This window comes from Bufo bufo, chromosome 1 (genome assembly GCF_905171765.1).
Source record: "Bufo bufo chromosome 1, aBufBuf1.1, whole genome shotgun sequence".
Classification (NCBI taxonomy): domain Eukaryota; kingdom Metazoa; phylum Chordata; class Amphibia; order Anura; family Bufonidae; genus Bufo; species Bufo bufo.
The window spans coordinates 589,649,598-589,674,714 of record NC_053389.1 but is presented as its reverse complement, the minus strand read 5'-3'; the positions used below and the strand labels follow the sequence as shown (position 1 = coordinate 589,674,714).

The following is a 25,117-nucleotide window of genomic DNA, read 5'->3' as shown; positions in this document are numbered from 1 at the left end:
CTAGTTGCTATTGTGCCCACTCCGCTCCAGAGCAGGCCGTCATGTGATGTAATAATACGTCACATGTCAGGAAAAGGTTAAAGTAAATGAAACAGTCATAGTACCAGCCATCTGGCAGAAAATAATAGATAATAAGGAACACACTTCAAACTAATTTCTTCAACTACATGCATATCTAAAGTTTATTATGTAGAATTCATGCTACTTTCTAATACATACAACAAATTAACATTTGAAGGAACACTAAACATACAAAATGCTCAAATAAAAAATATACCAGCAATCCTTTCCTAAAGGCTCATGCACACGACCATGGTTATTGTTGGCATTCGATCTGCATTTTTAACAGGTCGGATGTGAACCCATTCACCTAAATGGGGCTGTCTGCATCCATATGTCCGTTCCATGGCACCCGCAAAAAAAAAAACTGAACGTGTCCAGACATATGCTGCATACAGATCATTAGCCCCCAGGTGCACAACTTTACATTTATCTATATTACACCTCATTTGCCATACATATCTAAATGGCGGGGGGGCGCACTTGGGCTGCTCAGCCTCTGTTGGTGGTGGACCTTGTCCCAGCCCTGTATAGGGGCACATTTATTAAGACCGGTGTTTTAGACGCCAACCTTAATAAAGGCCCATAGCTGGCGGTAAATCCAGCAAAATTATGAAGAGGCACAGGCCTCTCCATAATTCGGAGCATCCAGCGCCAGTTCTAAATGTAAGACAGCTTCCTTGCTATGTCTAAAACAGGCGTAGAAAATGGTGAATGAAAGTGGTCTGTCCCCCTCCATGCCACGCCCACAGTTTTAGATCTTTCGTGAGCAGGGCAATTGTGCCGCCATCTGCTCCTAAAATACACCTAATTTAGGCGTATTTTAGCATAGTAAATGACCCCCATAGTATATACAAGAGTGTACGAGGTGTAATTTATACTACCTATGTCACATATCAGTACACTGATGTATATACTATATATCTGTACATATTGCATCTATAATACTGTGTAATATATGTAGTGTGTGTGTATATAGATAGATAGATAGATAGATATAGATCAGTGTACTGATATGAGACATATAAGGTATAATAGATGCAGTGTGTACAGAAATATGTGGTCAGTTATACATTATGGCCACTGTGTGTGAGATACATGAGGTACTGGTGATTGCAACTGTCTGCAGTATTACCGTATATATGAGTGAGTAATAAGTAAAAACAGGGCATGGGTGGAGGGGCAAATGAAGAGAAAAGTGGAGGACCTTCTCTTACCACTCCATTCCAATCTCAGTGGATCAATGCAGAGCACATTGTGCACTTCTAATCTTTGCTGTTAGGGGTTAAAGGACCGCTGATGATCTCATCACAGGTCCTGGCAGATGCGCTGTTTTAACCTGGGAACTGCACTATTATCAGTGCAGTTCCCTTACAGGACCTGTGATGAAATAATCAAAGGTCCTTAAGCTTTCTCCACCGATGATAGGAATTTTAGACTGTATCAAAGGTAATTAGGGGGTGAGGCCTATCCTCCACTGCGGACCCCCCTTCCCCACAGTTCTCATATCAGCTGCGTGGTCTGCCTCTATGGGAGGTACGCAACTGCGTGATGGACAGTATTGAATGCCTTTACAAAGTCCAAAACACAATATCCACAGCTTCCCTCTGTCCAGGCTTTTACTCACCTCCTCATAAAAACAAATCAGGGTAGTTTGACAGCTTCTGTTCTTAGTAAAATCATGTTGGCTATCACTTATTATATCATTTAGCGTCCATTTACACGTCCGTAGTGTATTGCGGATCCGCAAATTGCGAATCCGCAATACACCCGGCCAGCACCCCCATAGAACTGCCTTTTCTTGTCCGCAATTGCGGACTACACTACACTACATGGTTGAAGAGAGTGATATAGTGATAGTGATATATATCAAGAAGCACCATGGCACTCAGAATTTAAGTGAGAGGCACAATTTTAAAATAAAAAAAGAATTATGCATCTTAATTAGATTCTGAGTGCCACAGTGCTTCTTGATATACACCGGGAAAAATCACCCTACCACTGAAAACCAGTATATCATCTTTATTTTGGAGTGCCAACCAATAGTAGGTTTATTTGCATCGATATTTGGAAAATCACAACAAAAGTGTAGATTTTGTCAAAATTGGGGCAAATTGATAGCAGTGTGAATACATATAGATCAAATCTATTATGTATTCAGTATATCCAAGAATACTGAATTATATATGGCTCATGAGCAGGCTCGGACTGTCTCACAGGGGTACAGGTGAATCCCCTGGTGGGCCCCTGAGCAAGGTGGGCCCCTAGTCTCCCACCCCCTGCACAAGTGTACATAAAACAGTAGACTTACTACATATATATATTTAATGTACAGCACCTCAACCAGCCTCTGTTCATATAAAAATACTTGACAGATTATTAAAGAAACCCCCCAGTTTATTATTATAGACACGATCAGAGCTGAGATGACTTCTAGGTATAGAGGAAAGCCACCAGTGTCCTCTTCTCCCCAGGACCTACCTTCTCAAAGTTGCTGCAGGCAGGGCCGATCCTAGGGTCACAGGCGCCTGGGTGCAGAAATATTTCTGGCGCCCCCACATGGGCGTGGTTATCTTACTAACTCCTCCCCTTTACAATGTTTCTATGGCAACAACTTCAGCCCCCAACTTCAGCCCCACCAATTTGCTTTGACAATAACTTAGTCAACGGCTTTGACAAGTCAAAATAAATGTCATGTGCCAGTAGCCAGAGCCCCCCCATATCATGTGCCAGTAGCCAGAGCCCCCCATATCATGTGCCAGTAGCCCCCCTTATGTGCCAGTAGCCCCCCTATGTGCCAGTAGCCCCCCTTATCATGTGCCAGTAGACCCCCTTATCATGTGCCAGTAGCCCCCTTATCATGTGCCAGTAGCCCCCCATATCATGTGCCAGTAGCCAGAGCCCCCCCCTTATCATGTGCCAGTAGCCAGAGCCCCCCCCCCATATCATGTGCCAGTAGCCAGATCCCCCCCATTATCATGTGCCAGTAGCCAGAGTGCCCCCATATCATGTGCCAGTAGCCAGAGTGCCCCCATATCATGTGCCAGTAGCCCCCCATATCATGTGCCAGTAGCCCCCCTTATCATGTGCCAGCCCAGTAGTCCCCCCTTATCATGTGCCAGCCCAGTAGTCCCCCCTTATCATGTGCCAGCCCAGTAGTCCCCCCTTATCATGTGCCAGCCCAGTAGCCCCCCTTATCATGTGCCAGCCCAGTAGTCCCCCCTTATCATGTGCCAGCCCAGTAGTCCCCCCTTATCATGTGCCAGCCCAGTAGTCCCCCCTTATCATGTGCCAGCCCAGTAGCCCCCCTTATCATGTGCCAGCCCAGCCCAGTAGTCCCCCCTTATGTGCCAGCCCAGTAGCCCCCCTTATGTGCCAGCCCAGTAGCCCCCCTTATCATGTGCCAGCCCAGTATTGTACCTATATAAAAAAATATAAAAAAATAATACACTTATACTTACCTCCAGCAATGTGATGCGATGCAGGCCGCCTCTTCCGTCTGTGTCCCTCGCTATACGGCTCAGGCGACGCGATGACGTCATCGCGCCGCCTGCACCGGCCTCTGATAGGCTGCCGGCTTAGTGCTGGCAGCCTATCAGAGGAACAGGAGGGGACACACCTCTCCCTCCTCTGCCGCAGCACAGGCATCTGTATTGCCGTCCTGAGGACGGCAATACAGATGACTATGGAGATGAGCGCTTCCGCAATGGAGGCGCTCATCTCCTGCTCTGCCCTGCCGCCGGCCGCGGCCGCCCCCACTTGTCACCAGGGCCGCGGCCTTGCGGCACTCAGGCTTGCCGGCCCACCGGGAAATTTCCCGCTATCCCGGCAGGCCAGTCCGGCCCTGCGCTCGGCGCCTTTCGGGTGACAGCGCTGGGGTGCGGGGCACCCACTGCACCCCGTGTAGGATCGGCCCTGGCTGCAGGGACCCCCATATTCAGTTATTTGGTTGCATCCTGCTGCTGTATGAACAGGTAATATTTCAATGTATCCGTACGGTGGGCCCCCAAAATAAATTTTTCTAGTGGGCCCTAGGCACCCCAGTCTGACACTGCTCATGAGGAATAGGACAGCATGGATCTAAGATTTGTTGGACAAATTGTTGAATGAATCTGCTCAAAGTGCTATTTGAGTAGGAGCCTTGACATCCTGAAGAGCTGAAGTAAGTGACAACCAGGCAATAATTTAATAAAAAGTATTACAATCTTTGTACAGTGTTCATGTAGGCAATATGTTACAGAATGTTCAGACAGCAATCATTTTAATGGGGCAGAACGGTGGATCAGTTGTCAGCTGAGCTTGGGGTCCTGGGTTCAAATCCGACCAACATCTGCATGGAGTTTGTATGTTCTCCCCGTCTTAGCGTGGGTTTCATCTGGATACTCTCACATACTAATAGGGAACTTAGATTGTGAGCCCCACTAGGGCACAATGTGATGCTAATGTCTGAGAAGCATTGCAGAAAAATGTCAGTGCTATATAAGTTAGTAAAAGAAGAAAATAATGGATATTTTGCCCAACTAGACCTCAAAATTATATTGTACAATATTCTCAATGTACAGGGAGTGCTGAATTATTAGGCAAGTTGTATTTTTGAGGATTAATTTTATTATTGAACAACAACCATGTTCTCAATGAACCCAAAAAACTCATTAATATCAAAGCTGAATATTTTTGAAAGTAGTTTTTAGTTTGTTTTTAGTTTTAGCTATTTTAGGGGGATATCTGTGTGTGCAGGTGACTATTACTGTGCATAATTATTAGGCAACTTAACAAAAAACAAATATATACCCATTTCAATTATTTATTTTTACCAGTGAAACCAATATAACATCTCAACATTCACAAATATACATTTCTGACATTTAAAAACAAAACAAAAACAAATCAGTGACCAATATAGCCACCTTTCTTTGCAAGGACACTCAAAAGCCTGCCATCCATGGATTCTGTCAGTGTTTTGATCTGTTCACCATCAACATTGCGTGCAGCAGCAACCACAGCCTCCCAGACACTGTTCAGAGAGGTGTACTGTTTTCCCTCCTTGTAAATCTCACATTTGATGATGGACCACAGGTTCTCAATGGGGTTCAGATCAGGTGAACAAGGAGGCCATGTCATTAGATTTTCTTCTTTTATACCCTTTCTTGCCAGCCACGCTGTGGAGTACTTGGACGCGTGTGATGGAGCATTGTCCTGCATGAAAATCATATTTTTCTTGAAGGATGCAGACTTCTTCCTGTACCACTGCTTGAAGAAGGTGTCTTCCAGAAACTGGCAGTAAGACTGGGAGTTGAGCTTGACTCCATCCTCAACCCGAAAAGGCCCCACAAGCTCATCTTTGATGATACCAGCCCAAACCAGTACTCCACCTCCACCTTGCTGGCGTCTGAGTCGGACTGGAGCACTCTGCCCTTTACCAATCCAGCCACGGGCCCATCCATCTGGCCCATCAAGACTCACTCTCATTTCATCAGTCCATAAAACCTTAGAAAAATCAGTCTTGAGATATTTCTTGGCCCAGTCTTGACGTTTCAGCTTGTGTGTCTTGTTCAGTGGTGGTCGTCTTTCAGCCTTTCTTACCTTGGCCATGTCTGTGAGTATTGCACACCTTGTGCTTTTGGGCACTCCAGTGATGTTGCAGCTCTGAAATATGGCCAAACTGGTGGCAAGTGGCATCTTGGCAGCTGCACGCTTGACTTTTCTCAGTTCATGGGCAGTTATTTTGCGCCTTGGTTTTTCCACACGCTTCTTGCGACCCTGTTGACTATTTTGAATGAAAAGCTTGATTGTTCGATGATCACGCTTCAGAAGCTTTGCAATTTTAAGAGTGCTGCATCCCTCTGCAAGATATCTCACTATTTTTGACTTTTCTGAGCCTGTCAAGTCCTTCTTTTGACCCATTTTGCCAAAGGAAAGGAAGTTGCCTAATAATTATGCACACCTAATATAGGGTGTTGATGTCATTAGACCACACCCCTTCTCATTACAGAGATGCACATCACCTAATATGCTTAATTGGTAGTAGGCTTTCGAGCCTATACAGCTTGGAGTAAGACAACATGCATAAAGAGGATGATGTGGTCAAAATACTCATTTGCCTAATAATTCTGCACGCAGTGTATTATGATGACATATTGCATATGGAGTAGTATCCAAAGATATATTTGTTTTTGTACCTTACAGAACTGTGTCTGTAGTAGGAATAATACTTTGAAAGATGCAGTCCCAATTATATGATTGGAATGGAATGTGTTGACGGTATACGTCTGTTTCTCTTTCACTGAATTAAATATTTCCACTCATTGTCAAGCGGAAAAATGTGCAACACATGAAATGGAAAAATACAGTTCATCTTTTGAACTTTGCTGTGATTTTTCACAAAAAATGCATTAAGGGGGTTTTCCGGAAGGAAAATATTAATGACCTATCCTCAGGATAGGTTATCAATATCTGATTGGTGGGGTTCTGACACCCGGCAACCCCACTAAGATGGGATGTAAAGAGGTGCCCCGCCTCTTCACAGCTTACCACGCACAATGCCGTACATTGTACCTGCCTGAGAGCAGGATATGAGAGGGAGAAAAGCTGAGTACTGCAATTTGTAGCAGAATTTCTGAATAAGGCTAATTTCACACTGTTGTTTTAAAATCCGGCAGGCTGTTTCAGCAGAGAATCTGCATTCCGGCATTGCCGAAAGCTACCGCATCTCTGTCCGGCCCCATTCATTATAATGGGAAACGGCGGAGATCCGGCCACAACCCAGCATATATGTCGAGAATCGGCCAGAAGACAAACGTTGCATGTTTGCCGGGTTGCAGACAGATCTCTGCCAGTCCCTATTTGTCACGGCCTTTGGTTTGCGCTGTGACACTATTGCCACACTCGCTGTTGCCCGCGGCAACGTGTTCCTGTGAGCGTATGCGGTGGCAGTGTCTCGGCCTTCTGGGTGATTGCCATGACATGGTTGCCACGCATACTGTTGCCGGTGGTAACGTGTGGTTTGGTATGCTTGTGTGTGCACTTCCCCTTTAAGTGGCTTCCTTCGCTGTCTGGTGTTGGAAGGGTTAACTCCCTTCCTAGTGTTTTGTAAACACTAGGTTTATGTGTGTGTGGGTGTGGCTGCTTGGGCTATTTAGCCTCTGCTGGATGCCTGAAGCTGAGTGTTCCTCCAGCCTTGGTGTATGCTGGTGGTTCACTGTTCCTGGCTTTTACCATCTGTCCAGTGAGGGCCACTCTTGTGGTCATTGATGTTATTATGGTGTCTTTTTCCCTTCTTATCTTTTGGTTTGCGTGGGTTATGTTCAGGGTGTTGTGTTGTGTTACATGGCTGGTTATGTTTGGTGTCCAGCATGTTTGCTAGACATTCCCCTGTCTCACGTTTATTGCAGCTATGGATGTCCAGGGTTCCTGTGTTGTTGTGGTTTGTGCTGTGTCCTTAATGTTGGTGTGGACAGCAGCACTTGTGCACGGGTTCCAGTCAGTGTGTCTGTGGCAGGTAAGTGTGTTATGGGTTTCGCTTACCTGCCAACTCCATATGCTGTATGTGTTCCCCTCTCCTTGCAGCCTGGCCTCAGATAGAGACTCCTGTTCCTCCATGACTGGGATGAACAGGTCGTCTCTTCCCGGCTCCTTGGTGAGGGATTACGAGGGCGACTCAGGGTCTCTAGGAATCCAGAGTATGAGCCGTCCTACCATCGGGGTCCGCTCATACGGTGAGGAGTCAGGGAGAGGATTAGGGACGCTGTAGGAGGTGAGCTGCTCCCTTATTACTCCTTTTGGCAAGGCTGATCCCCTATTACCCTTTGACACCACACGGTTTCCCCCACTCCCCACCGTGACACTATTATAGTGCTGGATCCAGATATCTCCGTCAGGCTGCTCCCTGCCGGAACAACCTGCCAGAGATGTCTTAAAGCTAGTCTGAAACCAGCCTAAAAAGCAGAGTAAATCATAACAGGAGAGACATTGAGAGTCCTTTTTAGGCACCCACATACTGTAGAATGATGAACAGCTTTCCCTATATAACAGCGTGTACACAGAATGATGTCAATCATCCTGTACGGAGGAACAACACTGTCAAGAATCTTGTCAGGCTTTATTCTGCTTTTTACTCAGAAATCACCTAACAGGTTTGCTTTAAGCTTTTAAGTTAACTGACATTTCACTCTAAAATACAGAAAATGCCTATAAATATCTGTTTTGTTTATTCTCTTTTGCCATTTTTTATCAGCTTTTTTTGGTAATGTATGTTCTGTAAAAGTGCAACAGCAATTAATATGCCACTTTGCTTCTGATGAATGGTAAATCTACCTTGGTATACATTGATAAGTAAGGGATTTATCATCATATACAGTAATTATGCAGATATTATGCAAATTTGGCAAGTCAACAATTTGTGAAGGCTTGATGACAGCCCCTCTGGAACCAAAAAATGAAAGCTTTATTGTCAAGCAGAATATTAGATGACACTAATATTACATCATTCTGAGCTTATCTTGCAATCTGAGAACATGTGCAATCTTAGAGATAGGGGTAGTGGTAGGGACATTATAGGGACTGTGGTGATTTGCTCTGGTAGTCAGGTTAGCGGACGCAGTATAGAGGCAAGGAATCAGGTTGTAAATCAAACTTCAGTGTTTTATTCACACTCAGCAAAACATAACAGTCTTGGTGCTTGTTCATACACAGCTAAGCAAACCAATGTTCACCTTGACTCCTAGGTGTCGGTTCACACCCGGCTGAATGCTCAGCCACAGAAAAGTTCACTGGCAGGCTTCCAGGCGGCCTGCACGCCTGTTTGCAGTCTCCAGCCTTCAGCACAGAGGACGCCACAGCTTCACTGTCAGATGGAGGTAAATCCACCCCACCTGATAGTGCTGACTGCTTTATAAGCCTGCCAAGACCCGGACTGGAAGGTGCGGAGTAGTCACCCACCCAGCACTTTTGATTACTCCCAGTAAAAGCCGTCCCAGATCAGCTTTACAGCCATACTAAACAGCTGGTGTCAGACTGCAATCTGCAATAATGACACTTGAGAAAAACCGTCTCTTACCTCACCGAGGCCATGAACCTCGGTGACACATACCGACCATCAACGACGGCCCATTGTTCCTTCCTACATACCTCCCCCTTTGTTCAACCCTGAGGGGGTGGACATACATTAAACAGTGTACCCGGGACAGGGCATCCGCGTTTCCTAGTTACCGGCCTGCCCTGTGTTCCACCGAAAACTTGAAATTATGCAAAGACAGAAACCACCAGGTAACCCGGGCATTTCTGTCCTTGGCCTGGCTCATCCATTTGAGAGGGGAGTTGTCAGTCACCAGACAAAACTTTATTCCCAACAAATAATAGCGGAGAGACTCGAGTAGCCAGGCACTTGATAGCCAGGCACTCTCTCTCCACTATACTATACCTGGTCTCGGCTGGGGTAAGCTTCCCGGCTGAGGAAGACAATGGGATGCTCCTCCCCGTTGACTTCCTGAGACAGCACAGCACCGAGACCTACTTTGGAGGCATCGGTCTGTACTATAAACTCAATTTTTAAGTCGGGCGTCACCAAAACCGGGGACCCACACATGGCCAACTTCAAAGCGGAGAAAGCCTTTTCCGCCTGCTCATTCCAGTGGACCGTCACTGACTTGCGTCCCTTTAAAAGGCCTGTCAATGGGGCGGCCACTGTAGAAAAGTGGGGGACAAACCTCATATAGTATCCCACCATTCCCAGGAACGAATTTACTTGCCGAGTACTGACAGGTCGGGGCCAATTCCAAATTGCCTCAATTTTGTTCCCCTGAGGTTTGATAACTCCATGCCCAATTACACACCCCAGGTACTTGGTCTCTTCTAACCCCATCGCGCACTTTTTTGGGTTAGCGGCTAAGCCATCCTTCCTAAGGGAGTCAACTACAGCCTGTACTTTAGGTAGGTGACTTTCCCAGTCGGTACTGGGGATAACGATATCGTCCAGGTACGCCGAAGCGTACCGATGATGTGGACGGAGTACAATGTTCATTAGCCTTTGAAACGTGGCGGGAGCGCCATGTAGACCAAAGGGTAACAACTTTTACTGATACAGCCCCTTTGGTGTGATGAAAGCCGTTTTCTTCTTGGCAGCCTCCATCAAGGGTACCCTTTTTGGTGAGGTCCAACACCGAAAAATACTGGGCTTGGCCTAACTTCTCAATAAGCTCATCCACTCGGGGGAATAGGATATGCGTCAAACTTGGAAACCTCATTAAGTTTACAGAAGTCGTTACAGAATTGTAACGTCCCGTCCAGCTTGGGTATTAAGACTATTGGACTGATCCATTCACTTTGACTCCTCGATGACACCTAGCTTTAACATCAGCTGCACTTCTTCCGAGATGGCTTGTCGCCGCGACTCAGGTACCCGGTATGGTTTCAACCGGATTCTGGCCTGAGGCTCCGTGACAATGTCATGTCGGATGATAGAAGTGCGTCCAGGGAGGTCCGAAAACACATCCGTGTTCCTGCTGATGAACTCCCTGGCCTCCTGAGTCTGTTTAGAGGAAAGGTTGTCAGCAATCTTAACTGTGGCAACTGCTTCCCTCGTATCAGACCGTGAGACTGGAAACTCCCCCCCCCCCCTAGAAAACCCGGCCGGGGGCTGTTGTCCGTACTGGTCTCCCTATCTTTCCACGGTTTCAGTAAGCTTACAAGGTACACCTGCTCTGGCTTTATCTGCCCAGGCTGGAGTATCTTGTAGGTTACCTCCCCAACTTTTTCGAGCACTTCATAGGGACCCTGCCACCTAGCCAGGAACTTACTGTCCACCGTCGGCACCAGAACCAAAACCTGATCTCCCGGGTTAAAATTCCGACCCTACTCTGGGCTTGCTGGGTTGCCTCCATATGTTCCTTTACCAGCGGCAACACTGTCTCCATTCGCTCTTGCATCCGAGTGACATACTCAATCACACTTTTATGCGGTGTGGGTTGTTGTTCTCATACCTCTTTGGCTATGTTGAACAGACCATGCGGATGTCAGCCATACAGCAGTTCAAAGGGAAAGAACCCAGTAGAGGCCCGGGGCACCTCTTGCACTGCGAACATAAGATAGGGCAGTAGAAGATCCCAATCCCTCCTATCTTTAGACACAACCCGCTTTAACATGTTTTTCAAGGTTTGATTAAACCTCTATACCAGGCCGTCCGATTGCGATGATAGACAAACGTCCGTAACTGTTTGATATGTAGTAGTTTACTAAGTTTCCCTCATGACTTTTGACATAAAAGGGGTCCCCTGGTCAGTCAGAATCTCTTTAGGTAGGCCCATTCAGGAAAACATTTCCATTAACTCTTTGGCTATGATTTTGGCGGAGGTATGTAGCAGTGGCACCGCCTCCGGGTACCGAGTGGCATAGTCCAGGACTACCAAGATGTGTTGGTGCCCTCTAGCGGACTTCGGTACTGGGCCTATGAGATCCATAGCGATCCGCTCGAATGGAACCTCAAAAACCTCATCATCTTCTGCCTAGACTACTGCAACATTCTCCTCTGTGGCCTTCCATCTAGCACTCTTGCACCCCTCCAATCTATCCTCAACTCTGCTGCCCGACTAATACACCTCTCACCCTATTACTCCTCTGCCTCTCCCCTCTGCCAATCCCTTCACTGGCTCCCCATTGCCCAGCGAATTCAGTTCAAAATACTAACAAATACATACAAGGCAGTCCACAACCTGTCCCCTCCCTACATCTCTGAGCTACTTTCCCGATACATCCCCACACGCAATCTCCGATCCTCACAAGACCTCCTTCTCTCCTCTCCTCTCCTCTTATCACCTCTTCCCACAATCGCCTCCAAGATTTCTCCCGTGCATCCCCCATACTCTGGAACTCGCTACCCCAACATATCAGACTCTCACCGAGAGTGGAATCCTTCAAAAGAAACCTAAAAACCCACCTCTTCAGACAAGTCTACAACCAGTGACCTTGCTGCCTCTATACCGCCATGACCAACTTCACCCTCACCTACTGTGTCCTTCTCCCATACCATGTAGATTGTAAGCCCTCACGTGCAGGGCCCTCTCTCCTTCTGTACCAGCTTGTAAATCGTCTTGTTTATGCTTAGTGCAATTGTCTGTATTATGTATGTATACCCCTTTTCATATGCACAGCACTATGGAATGAATGGCGTTTTAATAATAAATAATAATAATCGGGAGAGGGACCAGGGGACTACAGAAATGTGGCTGGGGGCTGGTTATCTGGCAGGTTTGGCAAGACTTTTTTTGGCAATATTCTTCCACCTCTCTGAACACACTGGGCCAGTAAAACCACTGTAGAATCCGGTCCTGCGTTTTCTGCTGGCCCAGGTGTCCCCCAAGAACATGTTGGTGGGCTAACTCCAACACGAGCTTGTGATAAGGCTTGGGCACCACCAACTGTTTAATATGCTCAACCCGTAGTTGAGTTACCCCGTACAGCATTTCCTGTTGAACCACAAAACGGGGGAACATAGACAGGGCCCCCGGTTGTTGCGGCTCACCCTCAACTACTACCACATTTTTCCAGGCCTGAGATCGAGTCGGGTCCTGGTGCCGTGCTGTACCAAAATAATCTCCAGAGACGTTGAGGTCTGCCAACTCCGGACCCGGCAGCAAATTCTTCACATTTCCCACCATTACATTCAGTGGGGTTGGCTCCTTGCCTTCCACCGCAGTGGTGGCCACCCCTACTGCTGGCCCTTCGGTCTCAGGTTCCCAGGGTTCCTATTTACCCCCTTAGCAAGGCCCTTCTATTGGGGTTACTCCTGCTCCATGGGTATCGGTAACTCTCGCCTCAGGCCACAGTGAGGGGAAACCGGGGAAGTCTTTCACAATTATTAGTTCATAATGTAACTTTGTGGCGTTGGCCACCTCATGAGTCCACCTGCCGGCCACCGTGTATAGAGACACCAGGGCGGTGGGATAGTCCTTTAAGTCTCCATAAATGCACACAATGCCGATTTTTCGGACAGTATACTCGGCGAGCCGCACCAGGGCAGCTTGTACCAGGGACACCAGGCTCCCTGAGTCCAGCAGCGCCACCGCCAGGGTATCTCCCACTTGCACCTGGCACAGGTGACTATTGTCTATTGTCTCGGGGGTACCAGTTGCACACAGCCTCCTGGCATACATTGAGGGGCGGTAGCCATAGTTAGTGTCCATGGGTTCCCCCCAATGGGGACAGTCGGCTCTTATGTGACCAGGCTCTTGACACCGCCAACAGACAATCGGAGCTGGGTCTGTAGGGAGTATATCCTGAGCGGGTTTTGCTGGCACTAGCCGCCTGGTCGAGGGTAGAGATTTCTGGGGTTTAACTGGCCGCCTTCCATAAGAACCCCTCTGTAGATTTCTGGTGGCCTCATAGCGCTCTACCAGATCGACCATTTCTAGGGCATTACCAGGGGACACCTGGCCGATCCAGTGCTGGAGAGGGTACGGCAAAGCCCTCCAGAACACATCAGCCAACAGACGGTCCAGCATAGCAGTGGGACTCAGTACGTAAGGCTGCAGCCATTTTTGCAACCGGTGTAGCAGATCATAATACTGCGGTCGAGCAGGTTCAATTCCCACTGATGCACCCGCTGGGCCCGGACCTATACTTTCAGCCCCAGTCCTGCCAGAATCTCACCCTTTACGGTCGTGTAGTAGGCCGTTTGATCATCTGGTAAGTCGAAAAACACCTGCTGGGGTCCAGACGCCAGGAACGGAGCAACGAACTCAGACCATTGGTTTTGCGGTAACTTCTCCCTCACGGCCACCTTTTTGAATACCGCCATATAGGTCTCGACGTCGTCCCAGGGGGTCATCTTAGGGATCGCCGCACGGACAGCTTTCCAGGCATCGTGGACGTTCTGGGACGATCCTGCCACTTGTAATGCCATCACATGCTATAATAGCAGCTGGTTGGTTTCCTGCTGCTTCTTGTTAGCCTCCCACTGCTGCAAGTTAGCCTCCATGGGGGCTTTCACGACTGCCTCCATTTTGTCAGGTTTCATATAGGACATACACCCGTGCCCGGAAAAAGGCCAGCTTCAGGCCAGCTTCACTGCAGAATTGCACGCATCCTCCACCAAATGTGAAGATTTGCTCTGGTAGTCAGGTTAGCGGACGCAGTATAGAGGCAAGGAACCAGGTTGTAAATCAAACTTCAGTGTTTTATTCACACACAAAACATAACAGTCTTGGTGCTTGTTCATACACAGCTAAACAAACCAATGTTCACCTGGACTCCTAGGTGTCGGTTCATACCCGGCTGAATGCTCAGCCACAGAAAAGTTCACTGGCAGGCTTCCAGGCACCCTGCACGCCTGTTTGCAGTCTCCAGCCTTCAGCACAGAGGACGCCACAGCTTCACTGTCAGATGGAGGTAAATCCACCCCACCTGATAGTGCTTACTGCTTTATAAGCCTGCCAAGACCCAGACTGGAACATGGGGAGTAGTCACCCACCCAGCACTTTTGACTGCTCCCAGTAAAAGCCGTCCCGGATCACCTTTACAGCCATACTAAACAGCTGAAGTGTCAGACTGCAATCTGCAATAATGACACTTGAGAAAAACCGGCTCTTACCTCACCGAGGCCAGGAACTTCGGTGACTCATACCGACCATCAACGACGGCCCCTTGTTCCTTCCTACAGGACATATTTAATTATGTAGATTGAATCAATACGAAGAAAAGTCAGGGTTTGTCCTGGAGACTGTCCTTGCCTCTCAGTCTTATTTGGCAAAAACCTCCTCCTGGACTTGCAGTGATAGAACAGTCTGCCATAGCATTGCTTGATCCACTACATTCCAACTTGGGATTCCAGCTTGCATATGCTGGAAAGTCTATACATGGAGCGTAAATCAGTGAATTATTTCAGCAAGCTCCAGGCCACCACAGTAGGGAGCATGTGTTGTTTTGAGTTCAGGCGGTGGCAGCTCATCAGAGACGTGTGTCACGTACTCAGGCCCTTTCATGACCAGAACTGTCAGTATGAACAAATGAGGTATTAACCATGTCATCCCCTTGATATTTATATTAGAGCAAAAGCTCATGCTGATGCAAAAAGGGGGGGAAGAAGAACAGCTTACACACCTTGCTGGCCACCCTGTAGCTGTTAGGGACCCACATAGGCAAAGTGTAATGGAGAAGGAAGTGGAGAAGGCGCTACCACTGGAGGAGGAGTCAGTGGTGCAGGAGGACGAGGCTGATGATGATTATGACAATGACACTGCTTGCTTATCTACTGACAGGCGTATCATTAGCATCAAGTAATCTGATGATTATTGGATAGCCATGTTTTAGACCCTTACTATCAAAGCAAAATGGGGTAATGTTTTCTTGTTGCAAAAAGAGAGACCAAATTGCTGTACACTATGGGGGTCATTTATTATTAGGGCGTATATCTGTCGCAGATTCGGTTGCAAAGGGGATTTGCAGCTGAATCTGCGACTTTTCCCAGCTTATGCCAAGTCTAAAAAAGGGGCATGGCATGGGTGGGCAAGTCCGGCCCATCTCATTTATCATTTTCTATGCCTGTTTTAGGTTTAGAAAATTATCTGACTCTACGCCAGCAAGGGAGCTGGCGTAGATTTAGGCTGGTGGTGGATGCACCTAGGTTATGCAGAGACAGGCTCCAGTCTTAATAAATGACCCCATATACACGCAGCTTGCCCCAGCTCTCTGCAGACGCCCTCATATCTTACCAGAAGGCCGCTCTCCACCCCCACATAGTTACCCCCCTCCACCATCTCTGCTACCACAAGTAGCAGAAGCCACAGCAGCAGAAGCGAGTTCATTCTCATGAACAAGATGGAGCATATTTGTAACGGTCGCGTACACACACACACACACAGGGGGAAGGGAAGTGACCACTGCGCTCCACCCTTACCCCTGGCCCTGCCTACTTGCCTCGCGAGTCCTAATGACAGGGGACAACTGGACGGCAATCCCTAACTTGGAGTAAGTGCAGGGATGACAGACAGACAAACAACAGGACGTGAACGGACCGAGTCAATACCAGGAAAGCTGCAAAGTACAAATGGAGCAAGCAGAGAATTGTCAGGAGAAGCCGGGGTCATAAATACCAGGAGAGCAGAGAAGTACAAGAGGAGTCCTAAGAGAGTAGTCAGGTGGGAGCCGAGGTCACAATACCAGGACGGATGCGCAGTACAGGAGGATCAGGCAAAAGGATGGTCAAGGAACAGGATCAGGTAAGTATTCAGCAGTCCAACAAATACCAGGAACCTAGAAATTAACAGGCAACCTGTAGCCAGCAGGCTGCCTGTATTTATAGTGGGGAGTGAGGGTCATGTGACGTGGCCAGCGTCACATGACCGACAGACCAACCAGTCGAGCACCGAGTGATCAGCTCGGCGCTCAAGGCAGACTTAGGAGCAAGGAGCCACCCAGCTAGTAAAGCCGCCCTGGGAATGAGGTCAAACACAGAACCTCATTCCAAAAGCTAAGCAACAGTTCTGCGGGCAATGGGGGATCGAGTGCACCTTCGGAACCCCGTGACAGTACCCCCCCTTTTACGAGGGGCCACCGGACCCAAGACTTCAGGCGATGGCTTTTCAGGGTGTTCTAAATGAAATTTACGAACAAGTCTAGGAGCATGAACCTCCCTGGCAGGTACCCAAGATCTCTCTTCAGGTCCATACCCCTTCCAGTGAATCAGGTACTGCAAGGAATTACGCACCTTCCTGACATCCACTATTTTAGACACCACATACTCGACAGCATCATTAACAAGAACTGGCGGAGGCGAGGCTTTTGATGGTACTACCGGTTCAAAATATTTTTTAAGCAGAGATTTATGGAACACATTATGAATGTGGAATGACTCAGGCAGCTCCAACCTAAAAGATACCGGGTTAATCACTTCCGTGATCTTATATGGTCCAATAAAACGAGGAGCAAATTTTTTAGAAGTTACCTTGAGAGATAGATTCTTGGAGGACAACCATACTTTATCCCCAACCTGAAAGTTTACCCCCCTTCAACGTCTCCTATCGGCCTTGAGTTTTTGAGAACATTGAGCCTTTTCTAGGTTCGATTGAACCCGGGCCCAAACTGTGCACAGTTCGGAGGAGAGTTTATCAGCTTCAGGGTTAGAGGAGGAGACGGACGACCCAGAATGAAAACGGGGATGAAAACCATGGTTACAAAAGAAAGGGGAGACCCCAGCAGAAGAATTGACACGGTTATTCAGAGCAAATTCAGCCAATGGAAGGAATTTGACCCATAATTGCTGGTCATCAGCAACATACAACCTCAGGAATTGTTCCACAGACTGATTAAGGCATTCAGTCTGCCCATTACTCTCAGGATGGTAGGCGGAAGAAAAAGACAACGAAATTTTACATCTTTGACAGAAGGCTCTCCAGAATTTGGACACAAACTGCACACCCCTGTCCGAAACAATATTTTCCGGGATACCATGCAATCGAACAATTTCTTTCACAAAAATAGACGCCAGGGTTTTGGCATTCGGGAGTTTAGACAGGGGAATGAAATGGACCATCTTGCTAAACCTATCCACCACTACCCACACTACAGTCTTACCCTCCGCCAGCGGTAGGTCAGTTATAAAGTCCATCGAGATATGGGACCAGGGTCTACTGGGAATGGGTAGGGGTCGTAGGTTACCAGCAGGGCGAGTCCTATGTGTCTTGGACCTGGCACAAACCTCACAGGCTGACACATAGGACTTGACATCCCTAGTTAGAGTGGGCCACCAATAAGATCTAGAAACCAGATCCTTAGTGCCCTCAACACCCGGATGTCCACAAAAGGCAGAATCGTGACACTCACCCAACAGCTGGAGACGAAATTGTACGGGAACAAACAACTTATCTGTTGGGGTGGATACCGGTGCCAGATGTTGTTCCGACCTAATGCGAGCCGAGATATCCTGGGTAAGAGCTGCTAAGAAGATTTTTGCTGGTAGGATGGATTCAGGTGGTACCTCAGTAGGTTGAAAAGCCTGGAAGCTCCGAGATAATGCGTCCGCCTTCACATTTTTACTTCCCGGCCTGAACGTGATGGAAAAATCAAAACGAGTAAAAAACAGAGCCCATCTGGCTTGACGGGGATTCAACCTCTTAGCAGACTCGAGAAACATAAGGTTTTTATGGTCAGTGACAACAGTTACACAATGCCTTGCCCCCTCCAGAAAATGCCTCCACTCCTCAAATGCCCATTTAATGGCCAGCAGCTCCCTATTCCCTATGTCGTAGTTTCTCTCCGTGGGAGAGAATTTCCTGGAGAAGAAGGCACATGGTCTCAGATTAGTGAGGCTGGCAGGACCTTGTGAAAGGACTGCTCCTGCGCCGTCCTCGGACGCATCCACCTCCACAATAAAAGGTTTCTCCTGATCAGGCTGGATCAGAATGGGAGCGCTACTGAATGCCTTTTTTAATTTTTCAAATAAAGAAATGGCCTCAGTAGACCAATTCTCCAAATCCGCCCCTTTCTTAGTAAGGTCGGTCAACGGTTTAGCAATTACGGAAAAATTCATAATAAATTTACGATAGTAATTGGCGAAACCTAAGAACCGTTGTAAGGCCTTTAAGGATGAAGGTCTTACCCATTCCTTAATTGCTAGTACCTTACCAGGATCCATCTTGAAGGCGTGAGGAGTCAGAACATGCCCTAGAAACAGAATCTCCTGCACACCAAAGACACATTTCTCTTGTTTAGCGGATAGCTGATTCTCCCTCAACACCTCTAATACTTGTCTAACATGAGACACATGGGATTCGAAGTCAGGAGAGAATATCAAAATGTCGTCAAGATAGACAATAACAAATTTACCTAAGAATTCCCTAAGAATGTCATTCATGAAGTTTTGGAACACAGCTGGGGCATTGCTGAGTCCAAAAGGCATCACCTGATATTCAAAGTGTCCTACCGGAGTATTGAACGCCGTCTTCCATTCGTCTCCCTCCTTGATTCGGATTAGATTGTATGCCCCTTTCAGGTCAATTTTGGAAAACCAGGTTGCCCCCAGGACCTGGTTAAATAAATCCGGAATCAATGGGAGGGAGTATCTATTCTGGACAGTGATTTTATTTAATCTCCGGTAATCGATACATGGCCTAAGACCACCATCTTTTTTCTTAACGAAGAAAAACCCCGCCCCCATAGGAGAGACAGAAGGTCTAATATGCCCTTTACCAAGGCTCTCCTTAATATAATCTTCCATGGCCTTGCGTTCGGGCATAGAAAGATTATAAATTCGTCCTTTAGGAAACTTGGCCCCCTCTACTAGCTCTATGGTACAATCATAAGGTCTATGGGGGGGTAGAACCTCTGGGGTTGGTGATGAGAATACATCAGAATATTCTCTAACAACAGAGGGTAAAGTATCAGACTTTACTGAGACCCCAGCCTGTACCACGGACAGGCACGAGTCACACTTAGGCCCCCATCTCACCAACTCCCCATTGGACCAATCTATAGTGGGGTTATGTAGTCGGAGCCAAGGCAACCCTAGTACCACCTCAGCAGGTAGGTTCTCCAGGACTAGAAGCGAACATCTCTCTGAGTGGCACACACCCACGGTTAGAGAAATCTCCGAGGTACATAAGCTCACCGTACCACAAATAAGAGGAGTAGCATCAATAGCCATGACATGGATAGGAGTTGGTAAGGCAAACATAGGAATACCCAATCTAACAGCATACTCAGAGTCAATAAAGCTAGCCGCTGAGCCAGAATCAATAAAGGCCTTACCCGCCCATTTATCTACTCCCAGAGAAATCGTAATGGGTACCGAAAGCTTACATTTAGAAAATTCAGGGTGTACCTGGTCTTTAGGTTGCCTTGCCTTAGGAGACTTGACAGAGAGGACCTTCTTAGGACACTGGTTGATCCAATGGTCAGAATCTCCACAGTAAAAGCATTCTCCACGTCTGCGGCGAAGATTCCCTCGGGTCATGCCAACCTGCATGGGTTCCTCGGTGGAGACCTCAGCATTGTCTCTGGGATAGGCCTCTGGCTGGACCACCATCTGGGAAGAGAACTGTTGTTCCTGTCGTCTCTCTAACCCGTCGGTCAAGTCGGACAACAAGGGTCATCATCTCCTCTAAGGTCTCTGGAAGTTGATAACTGACCAGAAGATCCTTTAATTTATCAGACAGACCTGACCTGAACTGACTCTTCAGGGCTGGTTCATTCCATCCTGAGGGGACACACCACCTTCTGAATTGGGTGCAATAATCCTCCGCTGGTAAATTGCCCTGAACCAGTGCCTTTAGAGCCGTCTCGGCTACTAGAGCCCTGTCTGGTTCATCATAGAGGGTACCTAGGGCCTGAAAGAACCCCTCCACAGAATATAAACAACTGGCGCCAGCAGGTAAAGAGAACGCCCAGTCCTGGGGATCACCCTGTAATCGGGAAATGATAATGCCCACGCGTTGACTCTCGGGGCCAGAGGACACGGGGCGCAAACGGAAGTAAAGTTTACAATTCTCCTTAAAAGAGAGAAACTTCTTCCGGTCTCCAGAAAAGGTTTCTGGGAGCTTAATCTGGGGCTCAAAATGCGGACTGGAGGCCTGAGGAGTGGAAGAGCCTTGCCCTAACTCAAAAGAGCTGAGTTTTTCCCCTAACTCCTGCACCATCTGCGTCAGATTAGAGACATAGTCAGTCAGGGTCACCAGAGGATTCATAATACAGTGGTTATTGGGCCTGTTAATCTGTAACGGTCGCGTACACACACACACACACACACACAGGGGGAAGGGAAGTGACCACTGCACTCCACCCTTACCCCTGGCCCTGCCTACCTGCCTCGCGAGTCCTAATGACAGGGGACAACTGGACGGCAATCCCTAACTTGGAGTAAGTGCAGGGATGACAGACAGACAAACAACAGGACGTGAACGGACCGAGTCAATACCAGGAAAGCTGCAAAGTACAAATGGAGCAAGCAGAGAATTGTCAGGAGAAGCCGGGGTCATAAATACCAGGAGAGCAGAGAAGTACAAGAGGAGTCCTAAGAAAGTAGTCAGGTGGGAGCCGAGGTCACAATACCAGGACGGATGCGCAGTACAGGAGGATCAGGCAAAAGGATGGTCAAGGAACAGGATCAGGTAAGTATTCAGCAGTCCAACAAATACCAGGAACCTAGAAATTAACAGGCAACCTGTAGCCAGCAGGCTGCCTGTATTTATAGTGGGGAGTGAGGGTCATGTGACGTGGCCAGCGTCACATGACCGACAGACCAACCAGTCGAGCACCGAGTGATCAGCTCGGCGCTCAAGGCAGACTTAGGAGCAAGGAGCCACCCAGCTAGTAAAGCCGCCCTGGGAATGAGGTCAAACACAGAACCTCATTCCAAAAGCTAAGCAACAGTTCTGCGGGCAATGGGGGACCGAGTGCACCTTCGGAACCCCGTGACAATATTTTTCATGTGCCACGCCAGGCTGATGCAAATAAGCAAACAGAGATGTACCACAACCAGGTTTAGTCCTACCTGTCCACTGACCTTTCTCCAGCACATATCATGTTCCCTAACCCCACACATATGGCTAAGGCTATTTATTACCGATCCAATCATGCCACGGCGGCTGTCTGCTTGCCTACCATGTTAGTAACTGTGTGGCTGCTGCTGCTGTCGCTGTTGCCTCAGCTACTACCACACTACTGCCACTACCATTATCCCTACACAGCTGTACACACAATTCTAATACCTTGACTGTTCCATGCTGTGCTTCTACTGTTGCTACCACATTCCACTTTTAACCCTACACACCTTTACTGTTTCCACATCCACACCGTGCTGCTGCTGCTCTCAAAGGAAAGGGGACCTTTTTCAGGCTTGTTCACAACAAGCCACTGTTTCTTCTGACATTAACACTTGTGTGTGTATAAACAGGTGTAGGCATTTGCCTCTGTTAAGGCATAACTTTTGGACACTTGTTCAGAACAAGTGACTGCTTCTTCCATCACTACCGTGTGTGTATATAAACAAAGGAAAGCATCTGCTCCCATTAAGGCATCATTTTTGGAAAACTTTTTGAGAACAAGGCACTGCCCCAATGTTTGGAACTTATTTTAATTATAAAAAGCATAACAAATGCAACAGTACAGTGTATTTTTCCTCCAACAGAATTTTTCCTCCAATATATATGTATGTGAAAAAACTGAGAATTACCTTATTTGAGTTTAAATGCAACTGTGTGAGGTTGGCAAGTGATGGCAGCTCCTTGATACTTTGAATTTTGTTATGAGAAACATTTAAATAGACAAGTTGGGTACAAGATATAAATGGCTCAATTTCTGCAATCGCATTGTAACTTAGATCCAGAGCAAGTAGATTAGGCAGCATGGCAAGCCCAGGAAGTCTACAAAACAAAGACCACAGGTAATATATTGGCATTATTAATTCCATGTATTATTGCACAGTGAATGACAAATGCTTAAACAGTAAAGTGTACCATTTTGATTTATACTGACACAGGTATCAGGCAGCAGGTTGTTTGACCAGTTTTATGGCTATGTTACAACAGACTGAAGTGTAAGAGCTATGCGACCGAGCTTTAGGGCTTGTCCATGCATACTTTTCTTTCTTTTTAGTTTGCATTTTGTATTATGCAGTGCCCTAAACAATCACTATTAAGCTGTATTCACATATGCATTGTAGCTTCATTTTATAACAGAGGCAAACATGTTGAGCCTGTTCCACTGGGCAGGACTTACAATAAGCTATGACAGGCAGGCTACACACTGCTGTACTTGCATGGGCAAAGGCACAGACATTTCAAATTTTCCATAGCCCTGTACTTTATTATCAGATCATTCTTGCATGTACTGGTAAATGGTAAATATAGACAAACATAAAGAGGTAAAGGCTACTGTGAGGAATATGGATTTACTGTCAGCCATGTCCTCACACCCCCATTTGCTGACAGATAGCGGAGGTAGTGAACTCCACAGGAGGGCACTGCTTCAAAGCCCCAGCCCTGATTGTCATTTGATTCACCTCTTGGCATGTTCAGTGTACATGCAAAATAAATTTCCACCCCCCCCAGCCATCTGAGTGTCAGTTGGCAAGGAAGAAAGCCCCAGGGGGTCCAGGCTTCAAGGAGAAGGTCACACCTCAGTCCACCAAGCTGAATCCGGCAGGAAAACCCCCAGCATGGGGTATCCGCCCTTGCCCAGGATCAATGAGACCTCCCAGACATGTTGGCACCTACCTTTCATAAGGAATTATGAATCGCCTGGCCATCGCACACATTTGTGTCCCGGTGGCCACGAGGTACGTGCCCATGGTCTTTGTTTAATAGGGCGAGGTCAGGGAAAGGAGATATCCATATCTCCCCACAGAAACCACATAACGGTACCAGGTTTGGACTCTACTTGTAGCCGGAACCCAGGCAGGTCCGTTGGTCCCAGAACCATCTCCCTGTGACCCTCTGGTCTGGAGCTATGAATTCTAAAGGGTTTTGTGGGTCATTTGCTGCCAGTCCAGAAGAGGGGGAGTGGACCCCTCCCTGAGGCCGGGAGGGGAGGGGCCGGCTACAGGTTAAAAGTCTGGTGCCAGCAAGCAGGCGTGTCTTTCTCTGAAGAAGGGTCACATCTTACAAATGTGTTTAGAGGGACCCAGGAAATAGCTGAGATCACGGTCCTTCATGTGGACTCCAGCAAAGAACATCTCACAACCAAAAGGAACTTCCATCTTACCCGGTAACTGACTTTCACACTGCTTACCCCTGTTGTACCCATATAACCTGTAATCTGTAGCCTCAGACCACTGTATATATTCTCTGTGTATATGGTGTTAAATCTAGTGTGCCCTTACGGCGATTAAATCTATAATTTAATCTTGTGCTATCTTGTATCTCGATCACGAATCCCCACGTCTGTGTTTTGGCCTAGTTATAAGCTACGGCAGGTTGGTTTCTGACCCTATATAATCCCGTTTGCGGACCGGGCTTATATTAAACGAGAGCTGGTGGCAGACACCCAGGCTGAGGAGGCGCTGTTTTCACTGCGGCAGTGAAAAGGCTCTCTCAGCTTGTTGCCTCTCTGTGCCCGCGTGGACAGGAGGTGTGTGTGTAAACTGTACCAACCTGACCTTACGTGCTCCTCTGGAGGGCGTAACTTTACGTTTTTGGTAAACCCATGACCATACCGCTCTCATGAGCTCGACGTAGTGGACGAGGTGTGGTATTCCTCATAGCTACAAAAGTGGAACTTAACCACTTCCAGACTGGACCATTTACCCTCTTCCTGACTAGGCCTAATTTTGCAAATCTGACTTGTGTCACTTTATGTGGTAATAGCTTTGGAACACTTGTATTTATCCAAGCCATTCTGAGATTGTTTTCTCGTGACACATTCTACTTCATGATAAGTCATAAATCTGAGTCAATATATTTCACCTTTTTTATGGAAAAAAAATTTTGCTAAAATTTGCAATTTTCTAAATTTTTATTTCTCTGCTTTTAAAACAGAAAGTGATACCTTAAAAAATATTTATTACTTACATTCCCCATATGTCTACTTTATGTTGGCATCATTTTGTAAATATCCTTTTATTTTTTTAGGACATTAGAAGGCTTAGAATTTTAGAAGCAATTCTTAAAATTTTTAAGAAAATTTCCAAAACCCACTTTTTAAGGACTAGTTCAGGTCTGAAGTCACTTTGTGGGGCTTACATAGTAGAAAGCCCCCATAAATGACCCCATTGTAGAAACTACACCCCTCAAGTTACTCAAAACTGATTTTACTAACTTTGTTAACCCTTTAGGTGTTCCACAAGAATTAAAGGAAAATGGAGATGACATTTCTAAATTTCACTTTTTTGGCAGATTTTTCATTTTAATAAATTTTTTTCTTTAACACATCGAGGGTTAACAGCCAAACAAAACTCAATATTTATTACCCTGATTCTGCGGTTTACAGAAACACCCCAAATGTGGTCGTAAACTGATGCAAGGGCACACCCCAGGGCGCAGAAGAAAAGAAGTGGCATATGGTTTTTGGATGGTAGATTTTGCTGAACTGGTTTTTAGATGACATGTCCCATTTGAAGCCCCCCTGATGCACCCTT

The 25,117-nt window shown here is 47.1% G+C and overlaps 1 protein-coding gene across 1 annotated transcript in view; it reads right to left on the bottom strand.

Moving 5' to 3' along the window:
• Positions 1–25,117, bottom strand: part of LOC120986020 (protein phosphatase 1 regulatory inhibitor subunit PPP1R7 homolog) — a 133,758-nt gene that overhangs the window by 69,868 nt on the left and 38,773 nt on the right. The window contains exon 5 of the mRNA XM_040414299.1: positions 22,217–22,406. Within this exon, the coding sequence (XP_040270233.1) occupies positions 22,217–22,406 (190 nt within the window). The remainder of the gene's footprint in view (positions 1–22,216; positions 22,407–25,117) is intronic.